At 37.8% G+C, this 18003-nt stretch overlaps 2 protein-coding genes and 2 long non-coding RNA genes across 5 annotated transcripts; 3 read left to right on the forward strand and 1 right to left on the reverse strand.

Annotated features, from left to right (window-relative positions):
- Positions 1–3346: 3346 nt before the first annotated feature.
- Positions 3347–4833, forward strand: LOC148695975 (uncharacterized). Its single transcript, XR_015964154.1, has 2 exons — positions 3347–3794; positions 4677–4833. It is a non-coding gene; the product is annotated as an uncharacterized LOC148695975 (long non-coding RNA).
- Positions 4834–6528: 1695 nt separating this feature from the next.
- Positions 6529–6798, forward strand: LOC148695976 (uncharacterized). The gene is made up of 2 exons (XR_015964155.1): positions 6529–6667; positions 6762–6798. It is a non-coding gene; the product is annotated as an uncharacterized LOC148695976 (long non-coding RNA).
- Positions 6799–8696: 1898 nt separating this feature from the next.
- Positions 8697–11687, forward strand: LOC137733631 (autophagy-related protein 18c-like). Of its 2 annotated transcripts, none has more exons than XM_088696754.1 (6): positions 8697–8861; positions 9014–9076; positions 9512–10367; positions 10624–10879; positions 11054–11177; positions 11449–11687. In XM_088696754.1, exons 3-6 carry the CDS (start codon positions 9612–9614, stop codon positions 11543–11545), a joined length of 1233 nt encoding a protein of 410 aa, XP_088552880.1. In that variant the 5' UTR covers positions 8697–8861; positions 9014–9076; positions 9512–9611; the 3' UTR covers positions 11546–11687. The 2 variants fall into 2 exon arrangements, with proteins under 2 accessions (XP_088552880.1, XP_088552881.1); XM_088696755.1 differs by having other exon boundaries at positions 8721–8861; positions 9014–9103.
- Positions 11688–11819: 132 nt separating this feature from the next.
- Positions 11820–14240, reverse strand: LOC137733632 (GroES-like zinc-binding alcohol dehydrogenase family protein). The gene is made up of 6 exons (XM_068472768.2): positions 13768–14240; positions 13580–13688; positions 13399–13490; positions 13042–13300; positions 12510–12653; positions 11820–12215 (listed from the first exon to the last, which is right to left on the reverse strand). The coding sequence occupies exons 1-6, from the start codon at positions 14124–14126 to the stop codon at positions 12120–12122; spliced, it is 1059 nt and encodes a 352-aa protein (XP_068328869.2). The 5' UTR covers positions 14127–14240; the 3' UTR covers positions 11820–12119.
- Positions 14241–18003: the final 3763 nt, after the last annotated feature.

Consider the following 18003-nt stretch of genomic DNA (forward strand, 5'->3'; position numbering starts at 1 on the left):
AATTTTGAAAGGATTGAAAGTGTTATTAGGAAACCAAAAACACTTTCATATATAACACCATTTGACATAAAAAACGTAGAAGTGCGTTTATGTGAAACACAGTATTTCTTACAAAATTTTCAACGTGTATCTAATGGTAGCGATTCTAACAGTCCCGTTATGGTTTGATTGCTAGTTGGCCATGACACTAAAACCAGATTGAAAATTGAGACCATCTGGTCTTTGGTGGTGGCTATGATAATGCAGGACTGGTCCTGTCCCTTAGCATTTGATTTGATTCTTGCGCACTTTCCCATTGATCAATGAGTGTATGTAGTGGTAAAAGATCGCAATATCCAGTCTCTCAAAGGCTTAGATATGTATACAGTATGATGATGGCAAACAGGACTAGCTAAAAAAATGCACAGATGCCCGTCTGGTTTCCATAAGCACTCTATGCCACTCATGACCCTAAATTAGCACATCAAATTAGGAACACTTGAATGAAAGTTATGTTACCTTTCATGGCCGATTGTTCATGTACTATTTCTAAATTGTTTTGGGTGCATCCCTTGTTTTTTAAGCCATGCAAGCTATTCCCCAGATCGAAATGAATACTTTTGGGCCCTGTTTGACAGATCGGATAAAGGATCGGATATGATTAGTTATACGGACTCGGGTGTTTGGCGTTCACTCTTACTAAATAAGCGCCGGATTAATTTAACCGGTCGGATATGATAACACGGTATACACCCACTTAATAAAACCAACCAAAACGCCCAGATTATTTAGTCGGGGAAGAAGAATATGGGAGAGAAATGGAGGGAGTTTGGGGGGTGTGGCGGAGAGAGCTGGGGAACAATTATTTGGGATTCTTCTTCAGTCGGGGAAGAAGAAAGGAGAGAGAGGGAGGGTGTTTGGGGGGTGTGGAGAGATCTGGGAACAAAAAAATGATTTCACTTTTAAAAATTTTTTTTTTCTAAGTTTGATTCCTCCTATCTAGTATAATACCAAACACAGTATAAATAATATGGTCACTAGTCTGATACTGCACCAAACACCTGACTAATTTAGTCAGTACTATCCGGTGGCTATTTATCCTATCCGACAGAAATAGTCAGTATAGTCCGAGCTACCAAACGAGGCCTTGTAGTGTCTGATTGTATACAATTATTTATCTATTTTTCTTATATTATTGTGTAAAAATTTTATTTTTAAGATTTTAACGGGTAACAGTAGAGAACCACGTGAATGCGTGCATTCCCTCGTTAACACCCAACACAGTCAGAATCTAGAGCTAAAGCTAGGTCCGAACTCGATGATGGAATGCACTCGGCGAGGGCGGCTACAACTGTCACGTAAATTTGTCATTTTATCCAAAACTTTCCTCCCAAAGGAACAGTGCCTGGGGTGAAAATTGTTTAAGCATGTCGCAGAATAGAATTACATAATGCGAAACAGGATGATAGTAAAATCTGTCTCACTGAAAAATGATATAAAGGACATCATGGACATGACGCATGACTTTGGTTGTGTCTTGTGCGTACATACCAACCCTAACCCCCCAAAAGGATCCTTCCCTAACCCCAACCCCAAGACTGAAAGGATACCACTACCACTACTAGTGCCATTGTGGTGTCTACTTGTTTAGAAACTGAGCCATACATTGATTGATCGCAGAGAATTATAAAAGAAATCCCAAAGTGGCAGCTGCAGTGGGAGTGGGACTGTGATGAGAGTGCACACAGTATACTCTCAGAGATAAACGTGGGCTGTCGGTTGTCCCCGTTCAATAATATTTTTTTTTCCTATCAAAATTTTAAATTAGATTTTATAATTTAGATGATGTGAACTAATTGAAAATTTTGATTAACGTGTTTATTTTTTAATCGTAACATATTTTTTAATTTGTAAATTTGATTTAAAACTTGGTCTCTTTAGTATTATCATTTTTTTCACTGCATTTCATTATCTTTCCTCAAATAAATTGCTTTACACTACATAACAATCACAGTGACAAAAATTAATTATCTATACATTCTAATGAGGGTTCAATCTTCATTTATTCTTCTCTCTCCTAACTAGTGTTTGAAATATCCTGGATATGCTCGATATTTCCACGGAAATGTTCAAAAATTCAGGGAACGATATGGAAAGAGGGCCCATATCCGCGATATTTTCGGAAATCAGTCAATTTCCTCAATATTTTTTATATTTTAAGGAAATATCCAGGGTTTGTAGACAATTTACAAAAAGTTTGCAGGAAATATCCATGAGCCTATGCATTATTTATTTTTTAAAATTTCTTTCTTTGTGGAATTAGTTTACTTCAATAAAACTTGTGCTGCTTTTGTGACGAAAATTTCAATTAAGTTATGTATAATTTATTCTTTCTAGTGAAATGCTTTATTTTATTACTTGTTATTAAAAGGAAGATTTTCTTCTTACATGTCACATACTTATTATTTACACAATATCTAATTATTAATTATTGATTCACACGTGTATTGTGGCTTCATATGACATTCCTTAAAAAATAATTTTAAATTTCCATATTTTTAAACAAATTTCCATCATTTCTATCGAAGACAATCGATGATATTTGACATATCAATTGATATTTCTACAAATTTACCTATCAATATTTTCACCGATACTAATATTTTAAACACTGCTCCTAACAACTAATTATATAACATACTAACTACCGCTGTGGACAAACAAATTGCTCTGCATCCGTTATTATCATACACAGTTAAATTTAAGGTAAAAGTCATCCCATAAAACGGAACTTTAAGTTGACAGTCGTCACGTAAAATACAAGTGCATGCTATTGTTTTTCTCGACTAATCATGGTAATTAAGTGTATCAAAATATCTAAGTGTTAGTTGCAGTGGGACTGAGAGAAACGTTCTTACAATCTATTAAATTAGAATCATCATACGTTGGTTCGTAGTTGGATTCCTTTTAATAAATATAATAAAAGAAATAGTATCTTGAATTTGAATCAGGATAGACTCATTGTTCAATCCCCTTCAAGATAACCGAAAATAGTATGTTAAAATTAAATCAACAAGAAAAATTTATTTATGGAAATCATTTAGTGTTGATGTTTTTTGTTTGTAAAATTAGTATGGGTAATGCTAGAGATTAAATTTTTTAAACTAAATTTTGTAAATAAAATGATGTTAATATTAATATTAAATTATTACTTAAGTATTCTTTATTAGTAATACATTATTTAATTTGTAAATATAATTTAAAATTTTAATCTTCCATACACAAGAATGCTACAGTAGAAACTCAAATCCAATTCAAGACCATGTCTATATATTCTTCTCCTTTCATTGGGTCAGCTAAAGTGTTGTTTACATGTGCGTGTTGGGGTGTGCGTCTGTGAGAGAGAGAGAGAGAAACTCCTGAATTAATTATCTCTCACAAACCCTTTCTTGTTTATCTTCATAATTATCTTCTAGTGAAAATTCTCCTGAAAGCAGAAAAGTGAAACCCCCCTCTCTCTGGCCTGCGTTTAGATTTGCTAAGCTCCTGAGTCGCTTTCCTGCGTCTGACTTTCATATGGCCATGGGGACAATGACCCATCTTTTCTATTTGCATCACAAATATAAAACTCTCTCTCCTGCAACTCCCTTTCCTTCTTCTCCTGCCAGGAAAATATGGATTAGGGTTTTGAAGAACGCCTCTAATTACTAAGATTTTAGGGTTTCGTTCTCTTCCATTATTCTGTACACTATTTGTGGATCCTATATTCTGCAGACGAAGATACTACTACTTACTGCTTGGAAGGTTCATAACTAGTGAGTCAATGTCTTCTTCTTCTTCTTCTTCTTCTTCTCTCTCTCTCTCTCTCTCTCTCTCTCTGTGTATATATATATATATATTGTTAGTTTTTCATACTGTGTGCCTTTGGGGGGTTTAATTTACCCCCTCTTCTAGCTGCAGTCCTTTGGTCTGGTATTGTATTTGGTCCTTTAATTTTTGTTTTAATTGATTTAATCTGAAGCAGAAAGTGGGTTTTATTTGTAAGATTTAAGTCTCTGAATTTATATGACTATTAGCCTCTTCGTTTTCAGCTATAGTATGAATATTAGAGCGTCTTTGTTTTTCAGTTTGCTAAAGATTCACTTGTTACCTTAGCCTCCTTAAAGAACCAAATTTTATTGTTTTTTTTTTCAACTGTAATATATGTATGCGCTCCTTTTTAAACTAACTTAACGAATTGATTTTCCAACTGTAAATTATATGTTCATAATGAAACTTGGGGTCTTATCAGTACTGCTCTAGATTTCTGAAATAGACATTTTAATTTATTTTCGACTTCTTGGATTTATGAGAATCTGAGACCAAACATAAGTTTAATCAACTTGTATGTGTTTGATGATTCCTAGCTACTCAATGAATTGAAAATCTTTTGGGTAGTGATATATAGCCATTGATTTAGTGAATATGTAAATAGATATATGTTTACCTATTTAGATCTTCCTTTCTTTTTTGCTTAAAGAATCCATGGAAAGGAATAGGGCTGCTCTTAATTAAGCTAATTTTTGGGCATTTTCTTAATGGAAAAAGCTCTCAATATAATGAAAAAGCACTTTCTTGTATTTGAAAAATTGAATAAATGAATTCGGAATCTTTTTTCTGGACTAAGAATTCAATATGTCTTTGTCTATGATTTGCAGATGTTGAAGTTGCTTTCATTGATTTGGAGTGTGAAAGTGGTGCACAGTACTACCAGTACTACTGCAGTTGCATGGTTGGGTTTACTTGATTTATGGATACAAATTTACAATGCTATATCCGCTAGGTATAAAAATTATATGGTGAATATTGAAGAAATGGGGAGAGAGAGCTTTCTTCAGTCCACTCATGGATAGAAATTGAAAGGGTTGTTGAAGTAGCTGCCGACTCATTCACTCAAGCACTCAGTAGAGATTAAAGGAGTTTAAACATCAGACAATTTGCTACTGTGATTGTGTGAATGAAGCGGGAGATATTTTACATCCCTCTTTCTCTGCGCTTGGACTGAAGGGAGCTCCTCCTTTCCATTCTCTCCACTTTTCTCCATCCCTCAGTTAAGGTTTTGGAGCACTAAACTAAGTTAGGTGCCAAAACTTAGTTACTACTAATTAGTTTCATATGCTTATTTATCAGTTAGAGAAGAGTTAATAGTATCATCATCATCATTCTTTCCCATCTGTTACATGCTTTTGTTGACTGATGGTTACCATTTGGTTTTCTCTCGCAAGAAGTAATGTGTAGTTCTCTTACTGAAATGTGTAGTTTAGCAACACAAGTTACGAATGTATATATGTTTAGATTCATAGTCTGGTAATATAAGTTAAGAAATATATGTTTAGATTCACAATCTAGCAACATAAGCCATCGCATATATGCACCCCTCATAAGCATTTGATGAATCAATTTGCTTGTTGTAATAGCAAAAAAGCCTTTTCTGTATTTCATGGGTTACTAGTTACGAGTAGGTGTACTCCAGCTAGTACCAATGACCATGCATATGAAGAAGGGGCCTACGTCAAGTGCCTTCTCTTGTCCACGGGGTTGATCACAGCTCTTCCATTGTCCTCCTCTAATAATTTTACTTCATTTCCTCTACTTTTTTCATCCGACAAGTAATCTTGGTCAGGTGCTTTTATCTCTATTTACTTTCCCATCTTTTTAAATAATGTTCAGTCAGTAACTTTCCCTTTTCCCCCACTCTCTCACCTGTGATACTCAAGGAAAACATGTGTCATCTGTAGGTTCTCCATATTGTGCGTGCTAAAAAGGAACACTGAAGGTTCTCGGTTTAGTTTGCAGTTTTTCTCATGTACTTCAAAATTCAAATCGTGTGCAGGCCATGCCAGTAACATGCAGCAGCATCATGCAGCATGCATGCACTCACCATTCATGACATTTTACCAAAAAATTTCAAGAAACTGTGCTCTTTTCCTTAGGCTAAAGAAACTGTGTTTTCTGCAATATTGGCCAAGTACTTATTGTGTGTGTGTGTGAGATTATATGTATATGTATATGTATTATATTATATATATATATATATAAATATATATATATATGCAGGCAGAAGGCCTCGGTTCTCATTCTTGCATTGCATGTGTTCATCGAAAGGTGTACCCTAAGTCACATTTTCAATTCATCTGGAGTTGAGTCATCCAGTCTTCTATGCTGTCATTCGTTGATTTATTTTATTTTTTAATTAGAGCAATTTCTCTAGTAAAATATCAGATGCTTAATCCGTACTTAACCAAATACTTTATAAATAATGGTCGTAGTTGTTGAACAGAAAAGGAAATTAAAGCCAGCATTTTATATAAACTTTTGTTGGAGTCGGGTTATATTTTTAAGTTATTTCTGAAACTGGACGGTGAATGGCTTTATCTGACGATGTGGTGAGTTTATATATTTCCATATTTGGAATTGATTGGAGCTGATGTGCCTTAAGTCCTCTTTTGGAAATCAGCTTTTGTTTAATGCAGATCGCAGAGACAAGCTTGGAGCTCCTTCACTTGACGTTTTAATATTTGTAAAATGTGCTGCAGAGTGACCTATACTAGCATGCACTGTGGTCCGTTTATTTTAATTTTTTTTCTTTCTTTTCAGGAGTTTCAAGTTCCAATTTTTTCCTTCTTTTAAGGAGTTTCAAGTTCCAATGGTGCAGCTCGAGTACTTTATTTTGTTAGGATCAAGTTCTAATTTCTTGTTTTATTATTTTCACCATTTCACGAATCTTTTTTGTGTTTTTCTAGGGGCATGATAAATGACAAAGGGGTCGTGGTAATTCAATTAGAAGGCAGTAGTTATCGTCTACAACAATAAAGTTTTATCTTACTAAATGAGTCGGCTTTATGAATCTTAATACGTTACTGCGTTCATTCTTGTATCAAGTTTTACGTTAGTTTCAAGTGTATTCCGCAGTAGCTATCAAGAACATGAAAATTTTAGGGTTTGGGGGTTAGAAAATTCTGTTAATGGGACTTTTGGGCTCATTTGAAAGTGGCAGAATGGAAAGGAGTCATGAAAAAGTCCAAGGCGAAGCTGTGAAGGCCCCATAGACCAAGAAGCCCAAGGTATGAGAAGCCTAGGATGGACGCCCGAGCACAAGAGGCCGATCGCTGGTCAATGTCATGCATTAACTGCTGACCAACAAGAGGATGTGGAGATTCTCTAAGGAAAGGTCTACTCAGATGTCAATCGCGTAGCTTGGTGACTCGAAGCCAACTAACTACAGGGACCCAGGATGGGACAATTGAGACTGGCCGAGAAGCGCTCGGAGATATTGGGTTGAACGATTGAGACTGACCGAGAAGAATAGAGCATTTTACTCTGGGAATGTGTGTAAACTCAATTGGACACCCACGAGGATGGGGATTGTTTGCCTTTCACTTACCATCTATTTTCTATTTTTTTCTATTTTTTTCTATTTAAGCAGTTACGGTTAATTAACGTCAACATTTTATATTTATATTATTTTTTGTCTTATTATCTTTATAAAAAAAATTAATATAAAATATTGACGTTATTTTATCGTGACCACTCAAATAAGAAGGGATTAGAATTGTAAGATAAGTGGAGGGCAAACAATCTCCATCTCATCCATGATCATTTCATCGTCGAATGTCCAGTTGTCAAGTGAAAAGATATGTCACGGCTAGTCTACATAGGTGACACAATCAATGCCCAATGGAAGGGATCCAAAGCACTATGGTTTTCTAAGGGCCTGTACAAATGGGTGTGGACCCCCTTATCGTGGTTGGATAAAAAGGGAAATTACATGTATTAGTCAAGCGTTATCTTGCAATTAATTGAATTTGTGCTACACAATGGATCTAGACCAATTTGAGGGGTTTACCAATTACATCCCAAACCTATCAAGGGTCCAAGATCTTTGTTTGTTGAGCTTATAACTTGTGAGTGTTCACTCATCAAACCCATCTGGATTTGACCTGTAAGCTTTGAGCGTTAACGAATTTATTAAGGATGCTCATGTCATTAAGGGTATTTTTCAGTGAAGGAAAAAAAAAAACAACTTTAAATTTTTCTAAAATCAAATTTAAAACAAATTTAGATATTTGGATAATCTCTATAAAAGACAAAGTGGGATAATAAATGACAAATTACGCTTCCTAAAAATGAATTTTGGCAGTAAACCCTTTTTATTATTGAGTGGGATCAACATCAACTTGATCAACTAATCTTGTTTGAAAGTGCTTGTAAAATAACTGAAAGCGCTTTTAGTGAAAATATTTTTAAAATTAGTTCTTTGTAAATATGCAAGTGTTTTTAAAACTATTTATTTATACAAACTTTTTCTTAAAGCGTTTTCAGTTATTTGAAAAGAAAAAAACACTTGCAAATGAGCTCTTAGTTGAGAGATTATTGACCTGTTAGAAGCGTTATTTTTTCTTGGACAAATGATATTATTTACACTAAGAGAGAGGGGGTGAGCTTAAACTTATAACGAACTAGCACTAATGTGGTCTAAATCCGTCTTTGATAAGAATCGAATATAAAATCTCTAATTTACAAGTGAAAAAGAATAATACTAAATTACAGCAATAAGCACTTTTAATCTTTTAGAAAAAAACATTTATATAATTTACTTGCATTTTAATTAAAAATTTTATATAAAAATATTTAAAAATATTTCAATAAAAACGCTTTTAATCATTTTGAAAATAAACGAGCAATTGAGCGACAATTATTTTCAATAAAAAGAATAAAAACCAAACAAGGAGAGGAAAGAAAATAAACAGAGAATTCGAAAATTAAAAAAAGGAAAGACAGACGTATCGCTTTCGTCTCCTCTCGTCTCGTCTGGTGCTGATGGCCTGTCTCAGATCGAAAAGGTCAGTTCATCCAAATTCAGCAATTGACTCTCAAACCCTGAATCTGATTTCGTCTCCTTCCTGCTGCTCCCCTCCAGTCCCCTCTTCTCTCTTTCTTCCATAAATTTAATCAATTAATTTGATTTTTCATTTTTTCTTTCTTTATCTGATAGAGCATCTGCGGCGCCACGAAAGATTCAGTATATGCCTGATCGTTGTCAAACGCTGTAGCAACTGTGAGTTTGTCAAAATTTATAATTATGGTTATTGAATATTGATTGCTCATGATCTTCTCATTGCTTTACTGTGAAAAGAAAAGATGGATAATTTACTGCTAAATGTGCTTATTTTAATGGAGATGTGCTAGGTTTTTAGTACAATTAGGTAAATTTGGTGATGGGTAATGGAGATTTTTCTCTAAAGGATGATAATTTGTATAGAATTTTATAAGTTTTCTCTCTTTCTGGTTACTTTTTGTTTCGAATTAGTTGGATTTAGCATTCTTCACTAGGTTGATTTGATATTCTTGTTAAGTTTATACTTTCTGTTTGAAATTGTTGTTCCCTATAAGTAACTGGTACTCTTCCCCCAGCTTTAGTAACTGATATAAACTGCTTTTCTTGTATTTGAAATTTTTGACATTGATTTAATTTTTTTTCATGGAATGACAGAATTAATCTTGGGGTTATCCATCTTTTTGTGCTCGGGTTATCTTTCGTTTCGCACGATTATTGATTGTGGAAATTGGTTTTAAGTGGGCCTGATTCCATCATGAGTTCAACAGTGTCAACATCTCGAGGAATGCATTCACCCGCAAGGCTTGGCATGCATGAATCACCGGATTCTGGGGCTTCTGGTTCTTTCAGCCCGCTCGAACCAGATGTCAATGACAGTGAAACGGAGTTGCTCTCTGTTTCTTGGAATCAGGACTACGGTTGCTTTTCTGCAGGCACAAGCAATGGTTTTCGAATCTACAACTGCGAGCCTTTCAAAGAAACTTTTAGACGTGATTTGAAAAGTGGGGGATTCAAAATTGTGGAGATGCTATTCCGATGCAACATTCTTGTACTTGTTGGTAGCGGGGACAATTCACAATATCCGCCTAACAAGGTTATGATTTGGGATGATCATCAGAGTCGATGTATTGGTGAGTTTTCATTCAGATCTGAGGTTCGTGCTGTAAAGTTAAGGCGTGATCGCATGGTTGTGGTTCTTGAGCACAAAATATATGGTTACAACTTTACGGATCTGAAGCTGCTGCATCAGATTGAGACTGTAGCAAATCCTAGGGGATTGTGCAGCCTTTCACACCATCCAAATACATCTGTGCTGGCTTGCCCAGGCCTTCAACGAGGACAAGTTCGAATTGAACATTTTGGGCTGAACTTGACGAAGTTAATCAATGCTCATGATTCTCATATTGCATGCTTGACCTTAACAATGGACGGGCTGCTTCTTGCAACTGCTAGTATTAAGGGTACTTTGATAAGAATCTTCAACACAATGGATGGGACTCGCTTGCAAGAGGTAGCATATTGCATGTGAACTTTTAGTAATATATTATGGTGGTTCCTCAAGTTTATGATGAATGGCTTCAGATTCCGTATGAGAAAGTTAATCTTTTAAACTAACATGTTGTGAGTTACTAAATAGAAGAACAAAGGTCATTCGTATTTAGCCATAAATTTTCTTTTATAATGTTATTCTTTTGTGGATGCGAGGAATGACGCCCACTAGTAATTGTGTTTCATGAGGGTTTTATTAATCTATTGCCTTTGTGTAGGTACGCAGAGGAGTGGACAGAGCAGAAATTTACAGTATTGCTCTTTCTCCAAATGTTCAGTGGTTGGCAGCATCGAGTGATAAAGGCACTGTGCATATATTCAGCCTCAGAGTTAGAGTATTCGGGGAGGTTCTTTCTGCTCATAATTCTGCTCAAGGGGCAGCAATGTTTCAGCAGAACTCTTCAAATTCCCTGGATCCTCTTATTTCTCCAAGCACCGGTGCCAATTCTAGTTCATCATTGTCTTTCATGGGAGGTAATAAAATTGTGCTCATAACTTTTTTTCAAGACTACCACGAGTCATCTGCTTGGATACTACGCTTCTCCATTTTAAGTGTTTGAGGGACTTTGGTTTGGATTTCTCTGTAATTTTTTGCCCTTGAATGGTTTTGTAAGTGTTCTAAAAATAATCATTCTGACAATTTTGCAGGGGTTTTACCTAAATATTTTAGCTCAGAACGGTCATTTGCTCGGTTCCACTTGCCAGAAGACACTCAATTCATTACTGCATTTGGTTCTCAAAACACTGTTATCATTGTTGGCATGGATGGGAGGTATGCTGTCTCTTTGTGTATGCATGTGTGTGTTTCTATTTGTTCTTGCATTTTCCGCTAGCCTAAAAGTTGTGGAAATATTCGAGTAATTCTTCCTCAACAGTTTCATCGAGATTCATATACATAGATTTTGAATCCTTTCTGAAGAACAAAGAAAATAAACGGAATGAAGATTATTTAGTTCGACCTCCCTTTAGTTGTTCGCCTTTTTTTGGACCAACTCATCTGTCTCCCACCCCTGCTCACTGGTTCCTTTTTTCTGGTTTATCAGTTTCTACAAATGCAGTTTTGATGCAGTGAATGGAGGTGAGATGGTGCAGCAGGAATACGTACGCTTTCTGAAAACCGAAAGCAGGCGGCCAAGTTAGAATTTGTTCGAATGGGTCGTGGAGCTATACATTCTTTCATCCTATGTAAATATTGATTCGGAATATCTGTTGGATGTAAATATTTGGAAGTGTTGTGTTCCCTTTTACCGCATCTCGTAAAATAAAGCAATCTTTATAGCTACATTGCCAGAAGCAAACCTGTCAAATAACTTGCTTGGCTACTCATCTCTAACAATCTGGTTACTCTCGAACAATCTTGAGCTCGGTCGCTCATAAAACTTGGCTTCATTGCGCATTCACAAATGAACAGAAATTGGCAGCCCGAACCATCAGACTTTATTTGATTTTCTATCATCGTACGATCAAACAGATCTTATTTGATTTTCTATCATCGTACTATCAAACAGATCTTATTTGATTTTCTATCATCGTACTATCAAACAGATCTTATTTGATTTTCTGTCATCGGATCAAATGGTAAACTACGCTTAACTTATTTGATTTTCTGTCATCGGATCAAATGGTAAACTACGCTTAACACATTACGAAAGTTTCTGGATTTGAAGTGCCAACGATTACAGGGCTCCGCCATCCCGGATGAATTCTGATCCAGTTAAAGCTTTGATCTTGCACGTCTCTCGTCATCGAGAACTAGCATCACTTTTCCAATGACTTTCCTATCTTTGATGGCAGAGAAAGCGAGATTAGCCTGTCATTTACACGAAATTGAAAACAGCTCAGAGAAGCAATCTCCACAGTAAACTGAAATCAAAGCAAAAAATCATGCACAATGAGCATGAAACTTGAATCACATGGTCAATACCACACGGAATTCCTTGAAGAATTATACTAAATATCGTTCATTTATATCTGATCGGTTCTATAGGATGTGCCTTCATACCATCTTCCAAATCATAATGTTATTCCACACAGAGTACCAAAAACTCAGAAGCCAGAGCATGTAGGTGTGATAAGAGGTTAAAAAAGAGTATGAGTTCCTAACCTCGGGCAGGCGATAAGCATGAGAAATGTGGACGCTGATGAAGCCTCTTGCCACCCAGGACAGTAGCTCCTTGAGTGATTCTTCAAGAACACCTGGTCGATGTATTTTGTAGCTACCCCAGTAAAGTCCATGCACCGTCCAGTTCTGGTGCAAATAATAAACAAGCATAAGCGAATTATTCTTGAAGGAATAAAATATAAGTAAGACCCACGTAAGTTAGATACACAATTTTATACACTCATATTTTCATTCAGCCTTCTCCAACATTCTTCTCATATATTTCAAGCAATGATCGCTTCACATACAGATGCTTAAGGCTATATGATTGAAGTGGTAGTTACTGCTCAACCATCGACTTGGTTCTGCAATCAATACTCGGAAAAAGGAAGTAAGAGTTTCAGGTGATCAATTCCTATCCACTAATCAATCCTAAATACTCTCATGTTTCTCTAACCATCGAATCTTAAGCCGGCATTACTCATTTCCGCCAACAATTGAGATATTTGGGACTGCAAACAATCAATAATTGTACCTTAACGAGTGCAATATTTGCAGGAATGACAGGGACCTCTCCACTTGCAAAGCCTATGACCAAAATGTTGGCTCCCCAACTCAAAACCTTCATGGCCTCTTTCGTAAGCTTGCCTCCAACCGGATCATACAAAACGTCAACCCCTTTAAGCTTTCGGGATTTCAAGAAATCCTTCACACTTTGGATAACATTTTCGCTGCTCGAGTCCACCACATGATCAACCCCCAATTGCTTCAAATACTCCACCTTCTCAGCTCCCCTGCAAATTTGGCACCCAACAACAAAATCCCATTTCTTAAATCCATTCAAAAGCAAAACTAACAAACATTACAGTCAAATCGAAACAAGTTTAAGTACCTAGCTACGGCGATAACAATGGCTCCCACAACCTTGCCAATCTGTATGGCCGCAAGGCCAACTCCTCCAGCTGCACCAAGAACCAGCAATACCTACAAATTCACACACACAACACAATAAATCAAACACGAACAAACACATAGAAAAACAAACACAGAAAGATTATCAGAAAGATCAGTACTTGACCGGAGGACAAATTGGCCCTATGAACAAGAGCCACGTGCGAGGTCCCAAATGCAACAGGCAGTGCACCGGCAGCCACCAGATCACACCCCTCCGGCACTCCAAACCTTCCAACCCCAACAATCCCACATCAGTAATTTATAGAGAGAGAGAGAGAAAGGAGAGAGAGGGGCAAAGCGAACTCACAGCTCTTTCTGATCGGCGACGATGAACTGGGCGAAAGAGCCGAGGGCGGCAAAAGAGCAAACAGGGTCGCCGACTTTGAACTTGGAGACGGCGGGTCCGACGGCGTCGACGGTCCCGGAGTAGTCGGATCCGGGGATGAAAGGGAGGGGCGGCTTCTCCTGGTACTTGCCCAGTATCTGCAGATAATTGGCGTAGTTCAAGCTCGTAGCTTTCACTCTCACTCTCACCGATGTCGGAGAAACCAATTCCGGAATTGGGTGGTTCTTCTCCACCACTATCGCCTTCTCCGCTCCTCCGTCTGATATGTGTTGTGTCGGGTCGCCCAGTTTCCGGCACACCAGAGCCTCCATCGTCGTCATTCTCGGGAATTTCAACCAGACCGTCCAATTCTTCAATTAATAAAAAGAAGAATTGCAGAAATGGCCCCTGAATTTTTATATTTTTGTGAATTTGCCTCACGAACTAATAATTTTACATTGAATCACCCAAAGTGCAAGTTATATTACAATTTGACACCTAAATAAAAGTCTTTTCACAGATTCAAGGCCACTAAGTAAAGTTCAGGTGAGGGTAGAGATTGAAGGCGCCAAAATCCCAATGGGGAGCAGCGCAGGAGTTGGGGTGCTTCCTCCGGACCTTGCCTTGCTCAAGAATTGCAGCAAAGCTTCAAGCTTTCGTGGCGGCAACTGATAGATCCGATCTTTTAGCTATTTCAGTTTGTTAATAAGTCCTATTCTTCAGGGATTAATAGTTAGTGCTTTGACGATTCCCTCTTAGTCTGTTACCACGTTTTAGGATGTTGTAAACGTGGGCTGTTATTTTGATTTTATCTCTTTGTAAAAGGCTATATATGCCTACAGTTTGTTTGCAATAAATAAGAACTTTCATTCAAACTCGTGTGGTATAATTTGTTCTGAGTGTTCTTAACATTTGGTATCAGATCCCCATCACAGGGGCCTGATTGTGAGTGTGTGTGGAAGGAAACTGTAGTTTTCTTTCAGAGTAAGGGAGTCAAGCAGAATGGCAGAGAGCAATAGCAGTGGTTTTGTGCAGCCGGCCATTCCCAAAATTGACGGACATTACGATCATTGGGCAATGTTGATGGAGAACTTTCTCCGTTCCAAGGAGTATTGGGATCTCATCGAGAATGGGATTTCACAGGTGGTGACACAAGGGGTTGAGAACCAGGGAGAAGCACAAAGCAAATTGATTGAGGGGCAGAAGCTGAAGGACTTAAAGGTAAAAAATTACCTTTTTCAAGCTATAGACCGGAGTATCTTGGAGACTATACTCGACAGAGACACATCAAAGGGTATTTGGGACTCTATGAAACAGAAATATCAAGGCTCTACCAAGGTGAAGAGGGCACAGTTGCAAGCACTTCGGAGGGACTTTGAGACTCTACACATGAAGGAGGGTGAGACTGTTGACAATCTCTTTGCTCGTACTCTCACTATAGCCAACAAAATGAAGGCTCATGGTGAGACAATGAGCCAAACTCTTATCAATGAGAAGGTCTTGAGGTCTATGACTTCAAAATTTGATTATGTGGTCTGCTCCATTGAAGAATCAAATGATTTGGACACAATGACTATTGATGAGCTGCAGAGCAGTCTGCTAGTCCATGAACAAAGAATGAATGGCCATCGTGGAGAGGAGCAGGTTCTCAAGGTTACTCATGAAGACAACACTAGCAGAGGAAGAGGAAGAGGTCGCGGCAGACAACCTCTCAACAAGGCTACTATTGAATGCTTTAAGTGTCACAAATTAGGATACTTTCAGTATGAGTGTCCCAATTGGGAGAATGGAGCCAACTACGCTCAACTAGATGAAGGAGAAGAGCTGCTCTTAATGTCCTATGTAGAGCGTAACCATGCTCAGAGAGAAGAAGTCTGGTTCCTAGATTCAGGATGTAGTAATCATATGAGTGGGAATAAAGAATGGTTCTCAGATTTGGATCGTCAATTCAGGCAGACTGTGAAACTAGGCAACAACTCAAGGATGGCAGTTGTGGGGAAAGGAAACGTTCGAATGCAAGTGAATGGCATCACTCATGTAATTTTTGAGGTCTATTACATTCCTAAGTTGAAAAATAATCTGTTAAGTATGGGGCAGCTTCAAGAAAAAGGTGTGGCAATTCTGATTCAACATGACACGTGCAAAGTTTTTCATCCTAGTAAGGGTCTAATTATTCAGTCCGAGATGAGCGCGAACAGGATGTTTGTTGTGCTTGCAGCGATGATGCCTAAAGCTACTACTTGTTTTCAAGCTGTGACAGAAAATGAGAGTTATTTATGGCACTGCAGATTCGGACACTTGAGCTTCAAAGGGTTGAGAACCCTACAATACAAAAAGATGGTCAGTGGCTTGCCTTCTCTTAAAACTCCTGCAAAGTTATGCACAACGTGTTTAGTTGGAAAACAGCACAGGGAATCCGTTCCAAAAAAAAGTCTATGGAGGGCGTCACATAAGCTGGAACTGGTGCATGCCGATATATGTGGTCCTATAAAGCCTGCATCAAACAGCAACAAAAGGTACTTCTTGAGTTTTATCGATGATTACAGTCGTAAAACTTGGATTTACTTCTTGCATGAAAAATCAGAGGCTTTTACCATGTTTAGAAGTTATAAAGCTTATGTTGAAAAGGAAACAGGTGCTTACCTTAAATGTTTGAGAACTGACAGAGGTGGTGAGTTCACCTCAAATGAGTTTGGGGAATTTTGTAAGGCAAATGGCATAACCAGGCAATTAACCACAGCCTATACTCCTCAGCAAAATGGAGTTGCTGAGAGGAAGAATAGGACTGTGATGAATTTCGTACGTTGTATGCTCACTGAGAAGCAGGTTCCAAAGGTTTTCTGGCCAGAAGCTGTGAGGTGGTGTGTGCATGTTCTCAACAGGTGCCCTACTTTAGCTGTGCAAAATAGAACTCTAGAGGAAGCATGGTGTGGTATAAAGCCTACAGTCGAGTATTTCAGGGTCTTTGGGTGCCTAGCTCATGTGCACGTACCAGATCAGAAAAGGATCAAGTTAGATGACAAAAGCATTCAATGTGTTTTATTGGGAGTAAGCGATGAGTCGAAAGCTTATAGATTGTTTGATCCGGTCTCTAAGAAGATAATTGTAAGTAGGGACGTTGTTTTTGAGGAGAATGAGGGCTGGAAATGAGACATGAGCAGGGAAGAAATGAATTCGGATGTGTTAGAATGGGGTGATAGTGAAGAAGAAGGTGATGAAGTCGAGAATGAAGTGGAATCTGGAGCAGAAATTAACGAGAATGAAGAAGCTGGTTCAAATGGCACAGATAGAGCTGGCACTAGCTCACCTTCCAGTGAGTCATATGATGAGCCTTCCTCGGGTCCAGTTGAAGGGAGGGCAAGACGAGTTCCACGTTGGATGCAAGATTATGAAACCGGAGAAGGTTTGTCAGAAGAAGAAGACTTGAGTGCCATGACGGTTCTCACACAAGCTGATCCCATTACTTTCGAGGAAGCTGTGAAGAGCAAGAAATGGAGAGATGCCATGAATGCAGAGATTGAGGCCATTGAACGTAATAAAACATGGGATCTGGCTGTTCTACCTGAAGGAGTGAAGACCATTGAAGTTAAATGGGTTTTTAAAACAAAACTCAATGAAAGTGGTGAGATAGATAAGTGCAAGGCTAGACTTGTGGCAAAAGGATATGCGCAACAATATGGGATTGATTACACAGAGGTTTATGCTCCAGTTGCAAGACTAGATACCATACGTTTGGTAATTGCCCTAGCAGCTCAAGAAGGTTGGAGTATTTTTGAGCTTGATGTAAAGAGCGCATTTCTGCATGGTGAGCTTAGTGAGGAGGTGTTTGTTCAACAACCTCAAGGATATGAGAAAAAGGGCGAGGAACACAAGGTTTATAAGCTGAATAAGGCGTTGTATGGTCTCAAACAAGCTCCACGAGCTTGGTACAGCAAGATTGAGGCCTATTTTGCTAAAGAAGGCTTCGAAAAGTGTCAATATGAACACACCCTTTTCACAAAGTCGAAGGAAGAAGGTAAACTTTTAATTGTCAGTCTTTATGTTGATGATTTAATTTTTACCGGGAATGACAAGAGCATGTGTGAAGAGTTTAAGAAGTCGATGATGTTAGAATTTGACATGTCTGACTTGGGAAAGATGAGATATTTTCTGGGGATTGAAGTACTACAAAATTCTGATGGAATTTATGTGTGTCAAAGAAAATATGTTCATGAAGTT

Source organism: Pyrus communis, chromosome 7, assembly GCF_041283825.1.
Source record: "Pyrus communis isolate YQ-2024b chromosome 7, ASM4128382v1, whole genome shotgun sequence".
NCBI lineage: Eukaryota > Viridiplantae > Streptophyta > Magnoliopsida > Rosales > Rosaceae > Pyrus > Pyrus communis.

Excerpts from the sequence above, each read along its gene's own strand:
- LOC137733631 (XM_088696754.1), top strand. The coding sequence starts at position 9,612 with ATGAGTTCAACAGTGTCAACATCTCGAGGAATGCATTCACCCGCAAGG. Across the intron at positions 10,368-10,623 it reads ATGGGACTCGCTTGCAAGAG|GTACGCAGAGGAGTGGACAG; the intron begins GTAGCATATTGC and ends GCCTTTGTGTAG. Across the intron at positions 11,178-11,448 it reads ATTGTTGGCATGGATGGGAG|TTTCTACAAATGCAGTTTTG; the intron begins GTATGCTGTCTC and ends CTGGTTTATCAG.
- LOC137733632 (XM_068472768.2), bottom strand. The coding sequence starts at position 14,126 with ATGACGACGATGGAGGCTCTGGTGTGCCGGAAACTGGGCGACCCGACA. Across the intron at positions 13,491-13,579 it reads CCAATTTGTCCTCCGGTCAA|GTATTGCTGGTTCTTGGTGC; the intron begins GTACTGATCTTT and ends GTGAATTTGTAG. Across the intron at positions 13,301-13,398 it reads ATTGTTATCGCCGTAGCTAG|GGGAGCTGAGAAGGTGGAGT; the intron begins GTACTTAAACTT and ends CCAAATTTGCAG.